Genomic DNA, 20,407 nt, shown 5'->3' on the forward strand with positions numbered 1-20,407 from the left:
ACATTCACATTGATAGGAATGTAAAATTGGCCCGTGGCTCGTGGGCGGCCCGAAACCCGCACGCTGCCCAGGGCGGGCCCGACCCGGCTCGTTGACAATGTAAATATTCACATTGACATATTAACATTAACATTGATAAGAGTGTAAAATTAGCCCGTGACCCGTGGGCAGCCCGAAGCCCAGCCCTGGGCCGACGCGGGCCCGGCCCGTTGACAACGTGAATATTTACATTGACATGTTAACATTTACATTGATAAGAGTGTAACATTAGCCCGTGCCCCGTGACTGCCCGAAACACGCCAACGGCCCGTGGGCGGCCCGAGGAGGGCCCGGCCCGGCCTGTTGACAATGTGAATATTCACATTGACATGTTAACATTCACATTGATAAGAGTGTAAAATTGACTCGCGTCCCATGGGCAGCCCGATGCCCGTGGGCGGCCTGGGGTGGCTCGGGTTTGGGTCCGGGCCTACCCCGGACCGCGGGCGAGCTTCGGGCAGCGGACAAGTTTTACACTCCTATCAATGTTAATGTTAACATGTCAATGTGAATATTCACATTGTCACGGGTCGGACCAAGCCCGCCTCGGGCTGCGATCGGGCTTCTTGCCGCCCACAGGCTGCGAGCTAATTTTACACTCCTATCAATGTGAATGTTAACATGTCAATGTGAATATTCACATTGCTAGGTCGGGCTTCGGGTTGCCCACGGGTCACGGGCCAATTGTACACTCTTATCAATGTGAATATTCACATTGTCAACAGGCCGGGCCGGGTCCGCCCCGGGCCGCCCACGGGCCGTGGACGGGTTTCGGGCAGCCACGGGGCGCGGGCTAATTTTACACTCCTATCAATGTGCATGTTAACATGTCAATGTAAATATTCACATTGTCATGGGTCGGGCCAAGCCCGCCTCGGGCTGCGGTCGGTCTTCGGGCCGCCCACGGGCGGCGGGCCAATTTTACACTCTTATTAATGTGAATGCTAACATGTCAATGTGAATATTCACATTGTCAACGGGCCGGGCCGGACCCGCCCCGGGCAGCTGGCGGGCTTTTGGCCGTCCATGGGCCGCGGGCCAATTTTATACTCTTATCAATGTGAATGTTAACATGTCAATGTGAATATTCACATTGTCAACGGGCCGAGTCCGCCCTGGCTCGCGGGCGGGTTTTGGGCCGCCCATGGGCCAATTTACATTCTTACAAATGTGAATTTTAAAATATGAATTTTCACATCATTAAATTGCTAATCGTTGAAAAAATATTTATAAGGATATCAAAATTAAATATAAGGGCATAAGTGTCCAAGAAAATAGTGTAAATCAAGAAAATGGACTTTATGGAATAAAACTATACATACATGGGACTAAATGGGTTAAAAAATTCCTTCGTGGACTTCTTGGATTAAAACACTTTTAAATTGGACTTATCAATAAAAATCTCTAATTTTTAATAGTATATTTTTTTATTTTATCATTTGTTGTAAACATTGCGTAAGCAATCTAAAATTACCCAATAATTTTCTTTTTTCACTTTTTTTTAATTACAAAAAAAATATTAATACAAAAATTAAGAGGTACACGGGGAGTACAACACAATTGAATCCATATATCAAGGTCAAAAAGGAAAATGTTGCTCTGACAGACGTACATGTCTTTTTCTCAATTCTTATACTTGGTTTGTAAACCCGTAATTGTAAGTTTCAAAGCTTTATTTAACTGATTTAAATTTAAAATAAAAATATATTAATGTAATTTTCATAACGGAAAATGCCTGGTAGCTCGAAGCTACCAGGCTCGAAAATGGCTCGAGAGGGAGAGGGAGAGAAAGAGAGGGAGAGGAGAAAGAGAAGGGAGGGAGAGGAAGAAGGTCGGCGTCGCAGCTCCCCGCCCCGCCGTCGTCGCAGCTCCCGCCGTCGTCGTAGCTTCCGCCGCCGCCTCTGCTTCCTCCTCCGTCGTCTGCCCAGCCTCCCCTCCTCCTCAAACCGATTTTTATGGCCCCCTCCTCCTCCTCCTCCTCCTCCTCCTCCTCCTCCTCCCTTCTCTTCTTCTCCCTCCTTCTTCTTCTTCTTCTTCTTCTTCTTCTTCGTTCTATAAAACCAGGGGAAAAAAAAAAAAAAAACAAAATCGACACCAAAACGACGTCGTTTTGGTGTCGAGCCGCGTTTCGAGCCGCGACATTCGAGTTATATAGCATGATCGTTTTCATAACCACGCATTTATTATGAAGTAAAAAATCTTGTTCCATTTATGAAACAAAGAGAATTTGAATTCGATATTGTACACAATGGATCTTGATAATCACTGTAAGAACCATCAACATCCAATCAGATATAGTAGAGTACAATTTGATAACTACAATTGTAATAAAAATAAATAAAAGGTCATTTTCCGTTTATCCTCTATCCAGAAAACTCTCAAATCCTAAAAAAACATTTTCTTGGAGCAAAGATTCCTACAGTGTGGGGTTAATTAAAGACTTAGAAAAGGAATTTGGATTCCCCTCAATCCGATTATGCCCACATGGGCTAAGTGTGTCCCCAAACACCTTGACCCGGTATGTATCCTTAGACTTCCCCAATACTGGCCCCACCGTAGCTACACGTACACCCAAACATGCTCTACAAACCCAAGCCCCATAAAATAAATTTATTGCATTTATTTCCCATCTCTCCTATATATATACCCAACTCACCCCTCCCATCAACTCCATCTCCATCTCTTTTATCTCTTTCTCTCATCGACAAAAATGTCTGGTGTTTGGGTGTTTAAGAACGGTGTGGTACGACTAGTGGAGAACCCAGGAGCTGAGTCCAACCAGGCGAACATAAGGCGCAAAGTGCTAATCCACACCCCTACCAATGAAGTCATCACCTCCTATGGAGTTCTTGAAAGAATGCTCTCTTTGCTCGGTTGGGAGCGATACTATGATGACCCGGACCTCCTTCAATTCCACAAAAGGTCCACAGTTCACCTCATCTCTCTCCCCAAGGACTTCAACAAGTTCAAGCCCATGCACATGTACGATATTGTCGTCAAGAACCGCAACATATTTGAAGTTAGGGATATGTAGCAGTCCATAAATGTCGATTAACCGGTTTGTTAAGTCGTGTTTGTGTTGTTTATTTTCATTTTCAAGTTTGTGTTCAAGGGTCCGATTCAGTTTTTTCTCATTTTTTTTTGATGTCTTTGCAATATGTTTATAACTTTATGTTAAGTTTGTGCCCAGGGTATGAGTTAAGGGACTGTTTGGTTGTCAATGTTCTGTAAATTACATGGTATTTTCGTAATGAAAATTTCGTTTCATGTGTGTTATTTCCATAATTCTACCCTTCTTGAAGTAGTCCATTACCGGTGTTAAGTTGTGTTTGTTTTGTTCTTTTTTTTTTCTTTTTTTTTTTTTTCAGTTTGTGTTCAAGGGTTCAATTCAATTTTTATTTTTGGTCTCATTTTTGTGATGTCTTTCTAATGTATTTAAGTGAAGTTTGTGCTTCGCTTAAGAAGTCGATGAATTAAGGGGCTGTTTGGTTGTCAATGTTCTAATAGTGAAATGGTGATTTGGTAATGAAAATTGGGTTTTCACATGTGTGTTTTCATATTCCTCCATTTTCTTAGGACAACTATTTAAAGCGAGAAATTATTTAATATTTTCAGAATATCACATAATCAATCATTATTTTTTAGATAAAGCAAAATAAAAATAAACTCTCAAATATTTATAATTGGATGAATTGACAACTAGTATTCCCAATCCACTTGACAATTTCTAGTGATGAGGCCATTTTGCTAATGTGGCTATATTTTTTTAATGACGTGACACTGTATCCCTTGACTGCTTGATGACATGGAATGAGAGAGTGAAGGGGGAGATGACATGTCACCATATTCTTGATTGCTTTTTTTTTTTTGATCGTAATTCTTGATTGCTTTGATTCGTTTAATATCTTTTATATATATATATATATATATATATAAATAAAGTGAATCAAAATTGGTGGGAGGGAGGGACAATGGGTTGTCACGTGAGAATTGGCCAACCAGAAGCTTTGCTTACTAACAACGTGGTGATCTCACGTGTTCATCTTCAAGTGGACCAATCAATCTTTATCCAGTTTATATGGAATAATAAAATTGTCTCCATATAATCCATATATATGGTATTAATTTAGATCCACTCCATTTGACTCAAATTTATCTTGAGAATGGTCTAGGTTGCATTTAAAATAATTTTTTATCACATAATAATTTTTTTTTTAATTTTAATTCTTAGAGTTATTATTTTTATTTGTTTTAACTCGAGTTTAAACTTCAACTTAATTGCTTCAATGTTCATATACTTAAAGTGACAAGCATAAGCATTATACTCTCAAGGACACCCAAAGATTTGATTCAATGAAACATAACAAAACAAAACAAAGAAAGAATGATGAAATGTGTTATATATAAATAAATTTTTTATCCAATTCTCTTATATACAAAATAATAAATATGATAAGACGTATATTTATTTATTAATGCGAGACTCACTATTTTTATGTCTAAGTAATAAAAAATAAATAAATAAATAAATCAAATAATAACAAGATTATATATGTATTAATACTCTTACATTTGTTTTTTCTTTCCTTTCATATGTGATCATAATGCGATTATATATCTTTTTGGTGGTTCAAATTTGTTTGAGACTCTTTTAAGGTTATTGAGCACACACTAACACTGATTTGGGAAATCTTTGTGTGCATGAAAATGGTTTCGTAAGGTTTTAAAAGGTCAGAGCAGCCATGCATGCAAGCAATTTGCAAAAGCTCCAAACAGCATGTGCCAGAGAAGAAGAGGTTTCTGAGGATCTCTATCTCTCTCTCTCTCTCTCTCTCTCTACACTACTACGCGTACGGACAAAGCATGCAGCAATATGGCACTGATACTCCCTTGTGGATAAGATGGGTTATCTGAATAAAACCCACCCTTTCAAAAAGATCTAAGGCCAGCTAGTAGTTCTTTCCTGTTCATGCCTGTCCTGTCCAAGCCCACTCCTCCCTTGAATGGGCTCCTAGTGACCCTCCTCTCTCTCTCTCTCTCTCTCTCTCTCTCTCATAAATATAGAGATATGTTTGAGAGAGAGTTCATTGAGGTTCATCCAAAATGGAAATGAATGAACTAATGATGAGAGAGAGGGTGATGAAGGAGAGAGAAGCAAAAGGTCTATTGCCATCCTATCCATTAAAGTGGGGGGATGGGCAAGAGGAGAGATCCTAATTTTGTCTTCTCATGAGTTTGATATTGATGGCCAGAGCTTTGATCTCTTGTCATCACTCCTGCCATCATGCTCTACAGCCTTCATTTGCCTGAACTTTAATATTATTTTTATTTTTGGGAGAATTAAATCTCAGGAGGGAAAAAAAAAAATTACACAAATATGAAGAGATACAAGTCTCACTTGCATCTCCGCAACATTTCACTTGCACCACATCACAAAACCAATTGCATCTCACATGTTTTTGTATACTTTTTTGCTTGTTCCAGTGTTAAAATTCTTTTCTTCTTCTTTTTCATTTTATATAGAAATCAATCGTAGAATCAAATAAATAACTCTTTAAAATCTATCACATATGAAAGAATTATATTTGATTCAGTGATTAATTTTTGTATTCTTACACTTTTTCCTTAATATCTACAGTGAAAATGGTCCCGTGGCTATACACATGTAAATTATTAAATAGAATATATAAACCTAACAATTTTAATAAATAAATAAATAGGCATCCGTAACTATACAAGAAATAATAATAAAATCAAAATTATTGTGGCTTATGTTCGTTATTCTTCCCCGTAAGTGGGATTTAAAAGAATGTTTTGTTGGAACTTGGAACCCATTAACACAAAAAGGGGTGATCTATGGGTTTGTAGTTATTTAAAAATTAGGCAAGATTCCAAATTAGAGAACCCCATTAATAATATTTTTGAGCTTCCTTCTGCCTGTGAAATAATTTTATACTAGTTCTCGCAATATTTGCAAGGTTTCAGACATACTTGAAAGAGGCCTTAGATTCTCTGTTCGTATTTTTTGTCCCTATTCTTCATCTCGCTCTATTAGTACTGTCACATTGCCATAATTTGTATTCAATACCATTTTTTTTTTTTTTTGGTAATTAAGAAACTTTTAAAAGTTAGTTTTGAATTTAAATTTTAATGTCAGAACAGTACTAAAAGAATGGGACAAGAAACGAAACTGAGAATCTAATAGTGGCTTGAAAGTTGCATTCATTTTGAGTCTCTAAAAATTTTAAGTTGTATGGCAACTTGGATGTGTTGCATAACATGCAACATTGATCAAAACCATTTTTATTCCACAAATCTGTGGCAAGTGAAGTAGGAAGTTAATTATCTTACATAATCAATCTTTAACGGCAATGTGCATTCTCGATTAATTTCTTCCAAGCCACCATGAGTCGACAATGAGTAGAATATTCTTAATTAAGTGAAAAATTAATGTGCATTATAAAGTAATATCACCAACCACCTACAAAATTCTCCAAGCAAAATAAACATGTAGCACTTTTTTTTTTTTTTTTTGATCAGCAAAGAAAAATTTCATTAACAACATGAAATTAAAGATACAGGAAGATAACATGCATCGAGAGAGATTCGGAAAGTACAAAATACCCCTACTACTGCTACTCACATTCATATAACCAACCCCTTGGCCTCATGATTTTTTTATTTATTTATTTTTTTTTTTTAACAAAAACAGTTAAGAAGAACTTAACTAAAAAATAAAATACATGAATCCTCACAAAATCAGCCCAAAAACCCAAAGCCAAAGCCAAAACTCCACACCAAATCCAAGCTACTTCACTATTTTTGAAACTAAAACTATTCACCTAGGCTGCTACAACTCCCAACACCCACCTACTAATTTTGAAACTAAAATCTTTTCACCTAGGCTTCACTCCCAATGCCCACCCAACCAAAACTTTTCAAGAGCCTGCTTCACTCCCACCTGCTTCACCTAGGCTGCTACAAGACCCACGCCTGACAACACTATATCATGCCAAGACCCACGCCTGATGCACGCTTCGCTGATCCGACCGAGGATGTTCTATGGCCGGAAACCTCCATAGCCAATAGCTCCATGATCACAAGCCACCGAAAAAATCACCTGGAAAAAATCTCCTGGAAAAATCACTCTCCCTAAAACTCCCTTGACCGAAAAAACTATGGCCGGAACACACCTCCAACCATTGATTTTCCAATCCCACCTCTGCCACTATAGCAGCAAGCTCACCCACACAGCCTAACATTACTCCTACAACCTCCATGGTAATAGTTCTGATCAACCTCTGCTACAAGACCCACGCCTAACAACACTATACCATGCCAAGACCCACGCCTACTGCACACTCCTACTAGTAGTCTACCACACTGTGTGAAGTAGAACTGGAATCCGTTACAATTCTGATCAAGCCTCCATTAACACACCTGCTACAAAAACTTGTAAGATGACGATCCAATCACCGATCAACCACTGAGACACCTCCATACATCTGGACGAAGATCACCCCTCAAACTCCCACTCAAAGAGGAGCGCTCGAATGAAAACCAGACAGATCTGGATTAAGTTCAACACCCATGTCCAAAAACTTCCTTTTTCCCCCAAAACAAAGCATCGATACTACTCCATAAATCTGAACCATAGTTCACCCCTCAAGCTCCTACTCGCGAAAGAGCGCACGAATGAAGATCCTAACCAAATTTGGACGTCCCCTAGCCGATCCAACACCAACCTCCTCCTCTAAAATGACCCTTGTTCCAGGCATTCCCTGATGAACTCTCCTTACAGTAGCCCACAAAGCATTCCAAGGTGGGAAGATAATAGGGGAATCAAGTTTATTAAAAGGAAACTAACGAACAAACACAAGAAAGAAACTGGGTCAGCCAACCGCCATAGCCGAAGGCGGCGGCTGACTGGCCCAAAATGAGACCCGTGGAAGAGGTTTTCAGAGAGAGAAAGAGAGGTTTTCAGCACTTTAACTCAATTGTAATATTAACTATTAAAAATACAAGCAAACATGTAGCACTTAATTAGAATAAGCTAGATGCTTAGAAATAGTAAGTTGTTTCTTAAATTAATTAATAGCTTCACAAAGAATGGGGTTCCACCTGTTGTATTTTGCTTCCATGAGCTCCATTCTGTAGGTTAATCAAGAGATTGTTTTGAGACATATATCCATTCTATAGACCCTCCCTTTTGACAAAGATCCTACAAGATGTTTGTTAATGCTAATGAGTGCTAATGACAAACATATATGCTTCTAAAAAACAATTTAGCATATGAAGGAATGGAAGGTTCAGCTGGGTAAGTGGAGTCAGAAGTGGTGTGACTTAGTTGAAGAATGGGGGGAAGGTCAATTTGTAGAACATGAGAGGTGTGTTTGGTTATGTTGCTTCAACATTCCAATCAATCTCTAAAGTGTCACAACCTTCAGCTGTATAGCTAGTCATTGGGGCCTGGTGGTCCAATTTGAAGATGATATTAAAAACCCACAAACCTTTCAGCAAGGCAGAGTTCGAGTGCTTACGAGGTGTATGGAGATGATTAACAAGACTGTTTATTTGGAATGTAGAGGCACTCTTAATCCTGTGAGAGTCTGTGAGGAATTTCCAAGTTGTTTATGCCCTAGTCCCAATTCTGATAGGGAAAAAGACCATGTTCTACTTCAATCCAAAGACAAAGAAGAGATGGATCAGCTATTTGGAATGAAGGTTGTATGAGGAGTGCTCATCAAGCTTCTTCAGCAAGGGAGGAGAACTTGAGGGGAGGCTCTGATGAGGTGAGTAAGTTGTTGGAGACTGCACCAGTCAGACCAGATGTGTTGGGTAGGGGAAATGATAGTAAGTATGCAGCAGCTGAAGTTGATCTACAGGGATGCATAGGGAGTGGTTGTATAAGTGCATGCTCCAAGGAGGAAGGTCTACTTCAGGTAGTCAACTCATAAAAGACAACGATGAACAATATTCAAAATCTAAATGGGGCTATAGGCACTCTGGGCTTTTTAGAGAGTTGTGTGGGCCAGAAGGAGAAAGATCCAATATTAACCTGGAAGTACTACTTGAGGGGGTGTAGGTTGGGCCTGAGCCTAGTGGATTAAATAATATAGTAGGTTTGAAATTGGGTGATAGTGTGGCCCAGCCTAGACTCAAACCCAATCTGGTTCAATCTATACAGCAGAATTTGGGAAAGAATGCTGGTGTAAATAGAAAAGGCAAGGAAGTAGCTACCCAGAAAGCCTACACTACTTGGAAAAAAGGCTCTGTTTCACGGAGGGACAGCAGGCTAGCTGGAGGCATTAGCAAACAAAGGGGTATGGTTGGCAGCCTTGGCTTCCAAAGAGGAGCCATTTTCAGAGCCACAACAGCAGCAGTAGCTTCCTCCTTGTCATCCTCTCATAGTCACTCAAGGATTAGAAAGAGAAATCTAATAGAAGAGGCACAGTCAACATTGAAGGTAGGAATAGTTCTAGGGCTACAGTACTAAGATCAAAAGGCAGAGGTTGTGAGTAAGATAGTGGAATTAGAGGAGAATGACTTGGAAAGACTTGCAGGTGCAGTAGGGGCAAACAGAAACTAGCTGGTTGCCAAAAGGAGAAATAAGGGTGAAAAGTCAGTTTAATCATGCAAATTTTATCTTGGAATGTTAGAGGGCTGAGAAGGCCAGAAAAAATGGGGAAAATTAAGCACCTAGTGAAGGATAGGAATGTGGATGTATTATTATTACAAGAAACAAAAAGAAGTACTATGGATTATTGTTTTGTGAAAACCATGTGGCCTTATGAAGAGATGGATTTTCTAGGGGTGGACTCAAATAGTAGTGCAGGTGGACTTTTGTGCATTTGGAGGCCAGATGTTTTTAAGCTTAGAGACTGTTGTTATAGTAAGAATTTTATTCTCCTATTAGGTACATTACGCTATTCTTTTGAGTGTGTCATTGTCAATATTTATGCCCCAAATGAGATTGTGGGTAAGAGACAGTTATGGGAGGTTCTGGTAAATGTATACTCTCATTATCCAAATCCTTAGTGTGTGGGGGGAATTTCAATGAAATTAGATTCATGAGTAAGAGGAAAAGGTATTCAAAAACAGAGAGGAGGATGAAGGATTTTAATGAGCTTATTGACAAATTGGAATTGACAGATCTGCCTATACTAGGTAGACAGTTTACCAGGTGTAATGCATTGGATGAGGAAAGATAGAGCATGATAGATAGATTCTTGTTGGATTCTAGGTGGTTAGAAAAGTTCTCTTTCAAGCAATGGGGTTTACCTAGAACCATATCAAATCACTGCCCAATTCTGTTGAAGGAGGCTGAAAAGGATTGGGGCCGCAAACCCTTCAAGTTCTTAAATCCTTGGCTTTCACACCCTACATTTATACCTAGAGTTAAACAGCTATGGAAGAACATTCTTGTGTTAGGATGGGCAGGGTATAGACTCGTGAGGAAACTAAAAGAACTAAGATCTCATTTAAGGGTATGGAACAAAGAGGTGTTTCGTAATATTGATTCTCTTTTAAAGGCAGCTGAAGAGGAGTTGCATGATTAGGATCTGAAGGTAAAATCTAGGTCTCTGGCTGATGAGGATATTAGAAGAAGAAGAGAAGCTAAAAGTCTGGTGTGGAAATTAAGCAGAGATAAAGAGTGGTTATGGCATCAAAAGTCCAAAATGCTTTGGGCTCGAAATGGTAATAAAAACACTAAATTTTTCCATATTATGGCTAGCAAGAGACCGAGAAAGAACATGTTAGATTCAGTATGTGTGGAAGGGGTGTGCTTCGAGGACCTTGCTTAGATTAAACAAGCTTTGGTTAGGCATTTTAGGTAGCAGTTTTCGCAGAATTAGACTATGAGGCCAAAGATTTCAAGCCCTTTTGAGGTTATTAGCTCAAAGGCAACAACCAATTTGGAAGCAGTGTTCTCTGAAGATGAGATTTGGGCAGCTCTAAAAGATTGCGATGGGAACAAGGCCCCTGGACCAGATGGCTTTAATCTTGCATTCTTCCAAAAATGTTGGCCTGTTATGAAAAGTGAGAAAATTCAAATAATTCATGAATTTCACACAAATGCTAAACTATCAAGTGGGGTTAATAGTTCCTTCACTGTGCTTATACCTAAAAAGAATAATCCTTCAAGATTGGGAGACTATAGGCCGATTAGCTTGGTCAGCTCCATCTATAAGATCTTGGCCAAGGTGTTGTCCAAAAGAATGAAGCAGGTGCTCCCAGCTGTGATTAGTGAGGTACAGTCAGCATTTGTCAGTGGTAGACACATTCTAGATGGTGTGTTGATAGCTAATGAAGTTATAGATGGGTGACATAGAGCTAAGAAGAAAAACATCATCCTGAAGTTGGATTTTGAGAAAGCCTATGACTCATTAAACTGGGAATTTTTGCTATCGATGTTGGGTAATTTTGGTTTTGGTGCAAGGTGGATTAAATGGATGAAAACTTGGATTACAATAGCTATGGTGTCTATTTTAGTCAATGGTGCACACACTAAGGAGTTTCAACCATAGAAGGGGTTAAGGTAAGGTGACCCTCTATCTCCATTTTTGTTCATTGTTACAGTTGAATGTCTTAATCTCTTATTGGAAAGGGCACTAGAGAAAGGCCTAATTAAGGGTGCTTCAGTTGGCTCTGATCGGTTGAGTATTTCACATCTTCAATTTGCAAATGATAATTTCATTTTTTGTGAAGGTGGCATAGAAGAAGTGTTGAACATTAAGAGGGTACTGAGGTGCTTTGAGGTGATATCCGGTTTAAGAATAAATTCCCACAAAAGTGTGGTATGTGGGGCGTGCTATCAAGAAGACCAAACTAAGGAATTTGCTAAGGTGTTGAATTATCTGCCTAAGAAATTGCCTTTTAATTTTTTAGGATTGCCTTTAGGAGCGAATCCCAGAAGAAAGAGGACATGGTCTCCAGTGGTGGAGAAGTTTCAGAAGAAGCTCTCTTCTTGGAAGAGGAAATTGTTGTCTTTTGCTAGTAGGTTGACTCTGATCAAATCAGCCTTGTCCAATTTGTCTATCTATTTTTTTTCCATCTTTAAAATGCCAAAGGAGCTTGTCAAGTCTATATCTAAACTTCAGGCCAACTTTCTGTGGGGAGGTTCTGTTACCAACAGGAAAGTGTACATGGTCAAATGGAAGGAGGTCACAAACAACAAGAATCAAGGAGGTTTGGAAGTGAGGGACTTAGGTGAGGTAAATGAATGCTTGCTACTGAAGTGGTGGTGGAGGTATGGCAATGATGATATAGCTCTGTGGAAAACTATGATCTGTTCTAGGTATGGTAGAATTGGTGGGGGATAGACACCTACAATGAATCAGTTAGTAGGGGTCTCAATAGTTTGGAAGGATATTTCACAGCTATCTGTGTCTAATCAACAGTTGGGTGAATTTTTTGGAGACCAAGTCAAAAACATAGTAGGCAATGGGAGGAGAATAAAGTTCTGGTATGATTCCTGGTTAGGTAACAGAGGTTTGAAGGCTGAATTTCCTAGATTGTTCAGTTTATCCACAGAGAATGAGGATTCTCTGCAGCAGATCAAAGCATAGATTGGTGCCTCAGGAGGATGACAACTTCAATTCAAAAAGAATCTATTAGCTTGGGAAGAAGAGGATTTGCAAAGGCTATTAGGCATGTTGGACTTATTTTCTTGCCTCAGATTTGGTGTTGAGGACTCTTGCTCTTGGTTAGTAGAGAGGTCAGGGCAATTCACAATAGCTCCTGTGTGGAGGTGGTGGGATGCAACTAGTGGGCCTGGTCTGTCAGTCCCAGCGGGGGTGTGGATGAGTCTTGCCTCTCCAAAAATGCAGTTTTTTTGTTGGTTGGCTTGGCGAGGCAGGGTTTAAACCTCATCCTTTCTTCAAAGAATTGGGGCTCTTGAAGTCAGTGCTAATACTCTGTGTGTTTTCTGCCAAGCTGAGGTGGAAACTGTTGCTCATGTGTTTTTGCTTTGTCCTCTGGTGTGGAAGTGCTAGTCTCACATGGTAGATTGGTGGGATCAGGTTTGGGCTATTCCAGGTTCTGTAGAATGTTTGCTGCATTGGTAGAATGGTGGCAGGTTCAAATTGAGGAATGGGCTCTCAAAGTCTGGAAGATTATTTCCTCTGTTGTCTTATGGTCAATCTAGAAATTGAGGAATCAATGTTTGTTTAGGGGTGCTCATCCTGACCTCCAAGAATTTTGTGAAAAAATAAAGGTGCAGATTGCTTTATGGACCAAATGGCACTTAAAGGTGGATTATTCAATTCAAGACATCATATCCAATCTCCACCAGATCAGGTTGTAGTGAGGTTTCAGTTGTGCAAAGGTTTGCTGATAAAAAAACTGCTATAGTTGGCTGGTTCTCTGAGTATTGCTTCTGCTGGGTTTGATGGGCTTAGAAACATCTCATTGGCAGCAAGTATGAGCGTAAGGTTGAGGTAGTTTTGCTGGTGATTTTGCTAGTTGGTTCTGTGATGTTGGTTCTGTTATGTTGCTACTGAGATGCTGAAATGCTGCTCTGTTTGTCCAACTTACAACAGATCAGGTATTCATTAATGGTTTTTGTCACAAAGTGTAATTTTGGGCAGCTGGGTTTTGTCACAAAGTGTAATTTTGTGTTGCTCATCTGATAAAGGGGCAGTTGGCAGTTCATCTGGTTTGTTTCTACAGGAATTTGCTGGTGCATTAGCTGTGAGTTGCTGGAGCAGATTGCCGTATGGTTGGTTGGTTTTATTTTTGTGTTTGGTTTTATTTCTCTTTTTTGGATTGGTTTCTCGCCAATTTGTGGGTTGTGTGCTAGTAGATAATTGTGCTGCCTCTTTGATGCCAACTTAGTTGGAATTGTGGAGTGTTAGCTATAATGTTTTTTGCACCTCCCTCATTTATTGATGTATTTTGTTCTTGTTTTGATCATTCCATCAATAAAGTTTTCCTTTTCTTTGCTCATAAATAAAAATAAATAAATAAATAAATCACTAATGCTAATGAGTGGCAACATATATCATTAAAAATATATATGGAAAAAAAAAAGTAATAGTATATATTTTTGAAGTCAATTTGAATTTGAATTTTTTTATTTTTAAATTTAAAATAAAAAAAAATGTTGATTTGATTTTTTGACAACCATTTGATTTTATAATGGACATCTCTATTTTATTCATGTGATGAAGATGATCTGAATCTGAGAGTGAGTGTAAAATTGAAAAAAAATCTAAATGTACAAAAATTTAACTTGGGTTGGATGGACTCAAGTCCAGTGTAAAAAAAAAATTAACACTAAGATAATAAAATTTCAAATTTGATTAAGATTTGGACTAAAATCTGTTGATCCAAATTAAGGGGTGATTTGGAATGATCTAAATAAGTGTATTTTTTGACTTTTTATGAAATATGAGTTGGGTTTGAAGTGATATGAGTTGAGTTTAAAGTGGTATGATATAAAAGTGATGTGACTTAGACAAGATGATGTAATTTAAATAAAATAGTGATTTTTGACTTTTTTAAGTTATAACAAACTAAGCCTAAATTTGGTTAGGATCCATGTATTACTCTCACAACCACGGGATATTATATCCCTTAATAATGGTAAGATAAAATGGGGAGAGAGAGAGAGAGAGGAGCATTTTTCTTTCGTATGTAAAGGAGAATAAGAAAAAGGAAAAGAGAAAGATTGAGGGGGTGATTTCAACCCATGCCCACATTTTGCATCCATTAAAAGATGAGCAAAAGAGAGGAAGTAAGCTTTCCCATCTCTTTTAAACGAAACATCACATTTTGTCTTTGAAAAGTCAACTTTTTTTTCTTTTCCTTTTTTTTTTTTTTTTTTGGGATGAAAAATGTGGGTCCAAACACAAAACGAAAATAAAACTTATTATTTTTATACAATTTTATATTTTTTAAGATAAGAATATTTTTAAAAAATTTGAAGTATTACTTTCATAATTATTTTTGATAAATTAATTTCTATTTTGTTAGAAAAATTTTAAAAAACTAATTTTGCGTTGATACATGTGCCGCGGCGACTTCTAAGTATGTTTAAGAGTGTTTTGAAAAGTTGATAAAAAATTAACTTTTAATTTTTTACCAAACTTTTTAACTTTTTAAAAAATGATTTGAAAAGTTAATAAAAAACTGACTTTTAATTTTTTAATTTAATATTTATTTATGATGTCAAATCAAATTAAAATAACCAAAATACCCTTACCCAACATAAAAAATTTATTTTTTTATTTTTTTGTCATAGGCCCCAATTTGTAATTTCACACTTGCCTTTTTGACACTTCCCAAACCAATTTTGTTACGTTTTTACCACTTGTATTTTTGGACATTTTGACAAAAACGCGCCCTTTTATTTTGGTTCCCAAAACGGCACCTAATAAAAGGAGAAAAAGAATAAAAGAAATTTTTTTACAGCACTTTATAGCACAACAAACATCAACCCAAAACCATCACCATCACTTCTGTAACAGAATATAAAATGACAAAAAAAAGGAAAGAAAAGAGTTAATTAGGTGTGTACATCTCCAAGAACTCATCTCTCTCACACTTCATGAGCCCAACTTGGAGAGTTTTCACTTTCATCACAAGACCAAACCAACTCTTCTCTGCTGCATAACCGACTTTAGCAGAAGACAATTCATCCAAATCTGCGCTGTCAACAATGCTAGTTGGTGCAGTCAAAACCGTGGCAAACAGATAGCCAGATTACCAGGACCAAAAGTAATAGGATTCCGAGAACAACCACCTTAATTTTCATATTTTGGTACCACATCTTCCTTCGGATCTGTGTCCCTTTTTTCTTGAATTCTTGGGCCTGAAAATAGCAATAATATATAGAGGTGTTCATTATCCGTTCTAAAATGAAGAAGAAAAAAAAAATAGAGATTATTGCTAAAAGGTAGACATGGATAAACCTACCGAATCACGAAGATCTTGTGCTTTGTCTGAGAGAACAGTTAGGTTTTCCCCTCGGTCAATAGCCTGAAAAATGTATATTGGGTAAATTAAACAAGATTAAATTCATTTTGCTTGTTTTTATTGCTTGTAGTGATCCAAACATGGTGCAAAGGTGCTTTCAATGACACGCACACTTCAATCAGACAGCGACAACAACAGTGAACTAGGAAGCGCATGATGCATTGGATGCATGAAAGGGTGTAATAATTTTCAACTAAGGTGGGGGTCACTTTGCCTTTTTTTCATGTTAGTTTTAAGTCAGCTATATGTTTTTGTAAGAGTTGAATCCATAGATTAGTTTTACCTGCTCTATCTACTACATGAAAAAATGTCAGCTTTCACACTCAAAGCTCTCAATAGCTCTAGGAAATAATTTAGTTTAATCAAGTAAAAAAACAACCTATACACTCACCTCATATGTCACAAGGTTGTGCCTTTGTCATAAAAAATGTACAAATATACAATTTCATTCTAATGCATCATAAAATTGTATCCTAAATCAGGGGCATTAAACAATCTCTACTTCACATTTTCAAAACATTAAAATGCGTGAGAATCTTGCTGTTAATGTATTTGATCTTCAAGCTGATCAAGTAAATCAGACTACCCAACAAAATTCTGCTTTCCAGTCTCGAGCAGAATTTTCAAGGTGCAGCAGAGGTCAAGGAATGGAATGTGGTAGATAAACTGAGAAAATAGATGCTGGCACATAATTTCACCCAAATATATATATATATATATATGTGACCCAACATAATGCAAAGCAGTGTATCAGAATGCATGTAGAAAAGCCCAGATAAATAAAAATAAATTTTTAAAAAAAAAAGGTACACCCAGTTTAGTGCCCATTAGATGAGGGTCTGAGAGAGAGATTGGGTTATGGCATTATTTGCAAAGATGTAGATGTAGAAGATGGGAATGTCAAGAACAATGCTATCAAGAATTTTTATATTAAAAAAAGAACAAGAATGCACATGCATGAAAAAAGTAAACAATATATACATACAGAAGCAATAAGAAATAAATTACTTAAACCCTCATGTTAGATTTCCTTTCAAATGGATTTGTCATACCTTGTCAATATTTTCCAACATAATGCTTTTAACTTCTGAAACTTGGGCCTTCACTTTTAATAGCTTTTCAATCTCCTCAGCATGGTCGATTATGTATTGCATGTGCTCTTTCATAACCGGGCTGTAGATCAAAAGACATTGTCTTAATTCATTTCTTTATAGTACAATCTTATTGCTCAAAGGCATATCAATATTAAACATACCCAAACTCCTTATTGAGACTTTTGGCAACAGCTGTATCAGCCTTGCCACCACCATATCTTTTCTTGAAATCAGCCCTCATACGTTCCAAATATGCAATAGAAATCTGCTTCCCAACAGATTCTTTGGCAACGACACAATAAGCTGCAAATTCCAACAACCGCACTTTAAGTGACATGAAGCAGAAAACTTTGATTGTGATGCATTACAGTATGGGATGGGTGGGACAGGTAAACAGCAACAAAGAACTATAATTAGAAGCTTGCATTTGTTGGCTCTTTCCACGAAATTAAGTACTTAAAATAATAGAGATATAATTAAAACTACAATGTGTTGTTTTTTCTTTTCTTTCTTTTTGCAATCAAAACGTACTAAGACATTGAAATTTGAAAACTATATAGTCAACAAAAGTTATCCTCCAAGCTATTTTACAAGTGCAACAATGATTGTTAAAATATTATCCTTCACGATTTGATTCATACAATTTGATACAAGTTTCAACCAAAACAATTCAATTACTATTGAATCTTAAATTGAGAGAATCATATGATTCGATTGAGATTCCTCTGTCGATTATGATGCATTACAGTGTGGGATCATGGAGGGAACAACAACAAAACTATTGTCAAACTACCACTACTTCCACAACCACACAATGTACCACCTCAACTTAACAAGCATTATCTGAGCTCTTTTGAGTTGGCTAGATGAATGCTATTCTGCACTTCCTCTCTAAGGCCCTAAAACCCATAACTTTACTTAAACTACAAATTAACATACCATTTCTTGCTATTCTAATCTGCTTTTATTTTAGTATGTCCCTTATCCTAGTATTTCCCTTAATGCGAAGTAAGTTGGTCCTCCTTGCAAGCATAGATATTTGTCTTTAGTTGCTCAGCACCAAACCATCTTAACTCAGTTTTTTCTCATTTAACTAATTTCTAATCAACTATAATTGGTGCTCTGGTTATCCTAGTATTTCCCTTAACTTGAAGTAAGTTGGTCCTCCTTGCAAAGCACATATATTTGTAAACCATCTTGCTCAGTTTTCTTTCATTTAACTAATTTCTAATCAACTAAAATTGGTGCTACTTCTATGGAAGCTTCGTAAAAATTTATAAATGCCACAGTATGGCATATTAGCCTGCCCTAAGCCAACCCCTATATATATATATATATCCCCTAAATAGCAACAGTACTCGGCTAAGCGAATCCAGTGGTATTATCTAACCAAATTTGTAAAGGATCAAATCCCTTTCTCTATGCAAATTTATGTACTTTTTTGCAATACATAATACGAAAACAATTAATCAGGACAACAAGATACAATTGTACAACAATCAATGAAAGTTTCCACATAAAAACAAGAACAGAAAATAAAAAGTTTTCCATTTAAATAAACCCAATGCTTGTGCTTCATATATCTCTCACTCTTGAGTTAATTAACAAATGGACAATGAAAATGTCTAGGGCATCTTCAATCGAAATTGAGAGCCTAAGTCTTGTATGGTTAGGCGATGAATTATACTTACAAAAAAGCCTAATCACAACAAGAAATATAGTAGCTAGTGCTTCTCTCTCACAAATTTAATAACCCTCTGAGCATGTTTTCTTAATAGACTTTAAATTAATCACTGTGTGAGCATGTCTCTGAATCAAATCAATACACTGTCAATCCAGTTAACCTTCAAGCAAAGCAACCCAAGGAGACAAATTGTCATTTAACTCTCAAACAATTTTTTTTTTTTTTCAAAAATCCTATATCATAGTTCTTTGGTACAGTTCAAACCATAACTTACCCTAATAACAACCAAATTCTTATACACATTTCCAAAGAATAATCAACAACAATATTAATTACAAAACCCTCTATGTAAGACTGATTAAAATCCAACTAATTGATTAGGTGATCCAAGCTATACACTTCTACCAATACCAAAACAGCAAAACACATAAGATCCAAAACCCAACTTTTTTTCTTTTCTTTTCACCTATTTTATCAGCAACCAAACAGAAAAATAGCAGAATCAATCATAATTAAAACAGAGCAACATATCACAGAGAACATCATATCATCTCTTTCGAGCTCCCAAACTACTTAGAGACTCAAACTTTATACAAAGAAAGTTCAGATCCACCGAGTCCCACTAAAAATTCAACTTGAACCCATGTTTGGTTCCCGAGAAAATGCAGGGAAAACAAAGAGATCGGGAAGGGAAAAGTTTACCGTAACCGTCCTCGACGAGGAAGTTGAAGGTGTGATGGTCACAGTTGTAGGTGAACTTGTTGTTGCCCGAAGGGAGTCTCTGGAGGCACTGAGTCGCGATCGCTGGAAAGTTCCCAGTGAACTCGGTGTACTCGGCCAACACCATTGTCCCCCGAGCCACGAAGCTGTATATGAACGATTCCTGACCCATCTGTCCCCTGACTCGCTGAGTCGAGCTCCGAGTTTTAGAGAGAGAAAGGGACAGCCCAACGGCTATCGAGCAGAGAGAGAGTTTTCTTTCCGAGTTCTCTTTCCTTCCTCTGTTCTTCTCGGGATTCCTCTACGTTGGCATTTTTAAGGCTCCGTCTGGGTTTTCTTTTTAACTTTGCGGCGAAGTTAGCACATCTTCTTCTTATTATTATTATTATGAGGAGGTGTCTTTCGTCAATTATATATTTTAATTAAAAAAATATTTGAGCGCCACAATTTTTGTGACCAAAATAGTTCAAAATCGTCAAAATGACGTCGTTTTTGGTGCAAAACATGTCAAAACGACATCGTTTTGACAGTTTTGAGCCATTGTGACCACAAAAATTAGTTTTTGGTGCAAAACATGTCAAAACGATATCGTTTTGACAGTTTTGAGCCATTGTGACCACAAAAATTATAACCCTCTAACATTATTGTTTTAATTAAGAAGTTATTATAAATTATTATATTATTTAATTTATTTTTTTAATATTATTTTATAAAAATTTATAAAATTATGAAAATAATTTATTTCTAAACAACACCTCGTCATCATTATTATTATTATTATTAAAGGGTTGGACTGGATGACGATTAAAAGAAAAATTTAGGACGAGCCAAACTCATTTTTTGCTGGTCGTATGTTAAAGTTTGAATTTTTTTTAAATTTTAGTGTAATAAA

General features: G+C 37.2%; 3 protein-coding genes across 3 annotated transcripts; 2 read left to right on the forward strand and 1 right to left on the reverse strand.

The window, feature by feature from the left end:
* The first annotated feature begins 2,749 nt into the window (after positions 1 to 2,749).
* LOC114312998 (flowering-promoting factor 1) lies at positions 2,750 to 3,073 on the forward strand. Its single transcript, XM_028259316.2, has one exon. It carries the CDS (start codon positions 2,750 to 2,752, stop codon positions 3,071 to 3,073), a length of 324 nt encoding a protein of 107 aa, XP_028115117.1.
* Positions 3,074 to 10,898: 7,825 nt separating this feature from the next.
* LOC145793968 (uncharacterized) lies at positions 10,899 to 12,608 on the forward strand. The gene is made up of 5 exons (XM_082876888.1): positions 10,899 to 11,331; positions 11,620 to 11,788; positions 11,929 to 12,022; positions 12,111 to 12,254; positions 12,363 to 12,608. Exons 1-5 carry the CDS (start codon positions 10,899 to 10,901, stop codon positions 12,606 to 12,608), a joined length of 1,086 nt encoding a protein of 361 aa, XP_082733014.1.
* A 2,825-nt stretch (positions 12,609 to 15,433) lies between these two features.
* VAMP724 (vesicle-associated membrane protein 724) lies at positions 15,434 to 19,904 on the reverse strand. The gene is made up of 5 exons (XM_082875818.1): positions 19,498 to 19,904; positions 17,273 to 17,414; positions 17,070 to 17,190; positions 15,958 to 16,020; positions 15,434 to 15,853 (listed from the first exon to the last, which is right to left on the reverse strand). Exons 1-5 carry the CDS (start codon positions 19,685 to 19,687, stop codon positions 15,704 to 15,706), a joined length of 666 nt encoding a protein of 221 aa, XP_082731944.1. The 5' UTR covers positions 19,688 to 19,904; the 3' UTR covers positions 15,434 to 15,703.
* Positions 19,905 to 20,407: the final 503 nt, after the last annotated feature.

The sequence above is a fragment of the Camellia sinensis genome, chromosome 6, assembly GCF_055761805.1.
Source record: "Camellia sinensis isolate YWXY chromosome 6, ASM5576180v1, whole genome shotgun sequence".
In the NCBI taxonomy this organism is placed as follows: Eukaryota; Viridiplantae; Streptophyta; class Magnoliopsida; order Ericales; family Theaceae; genus Camellia; species Camellia sinensis.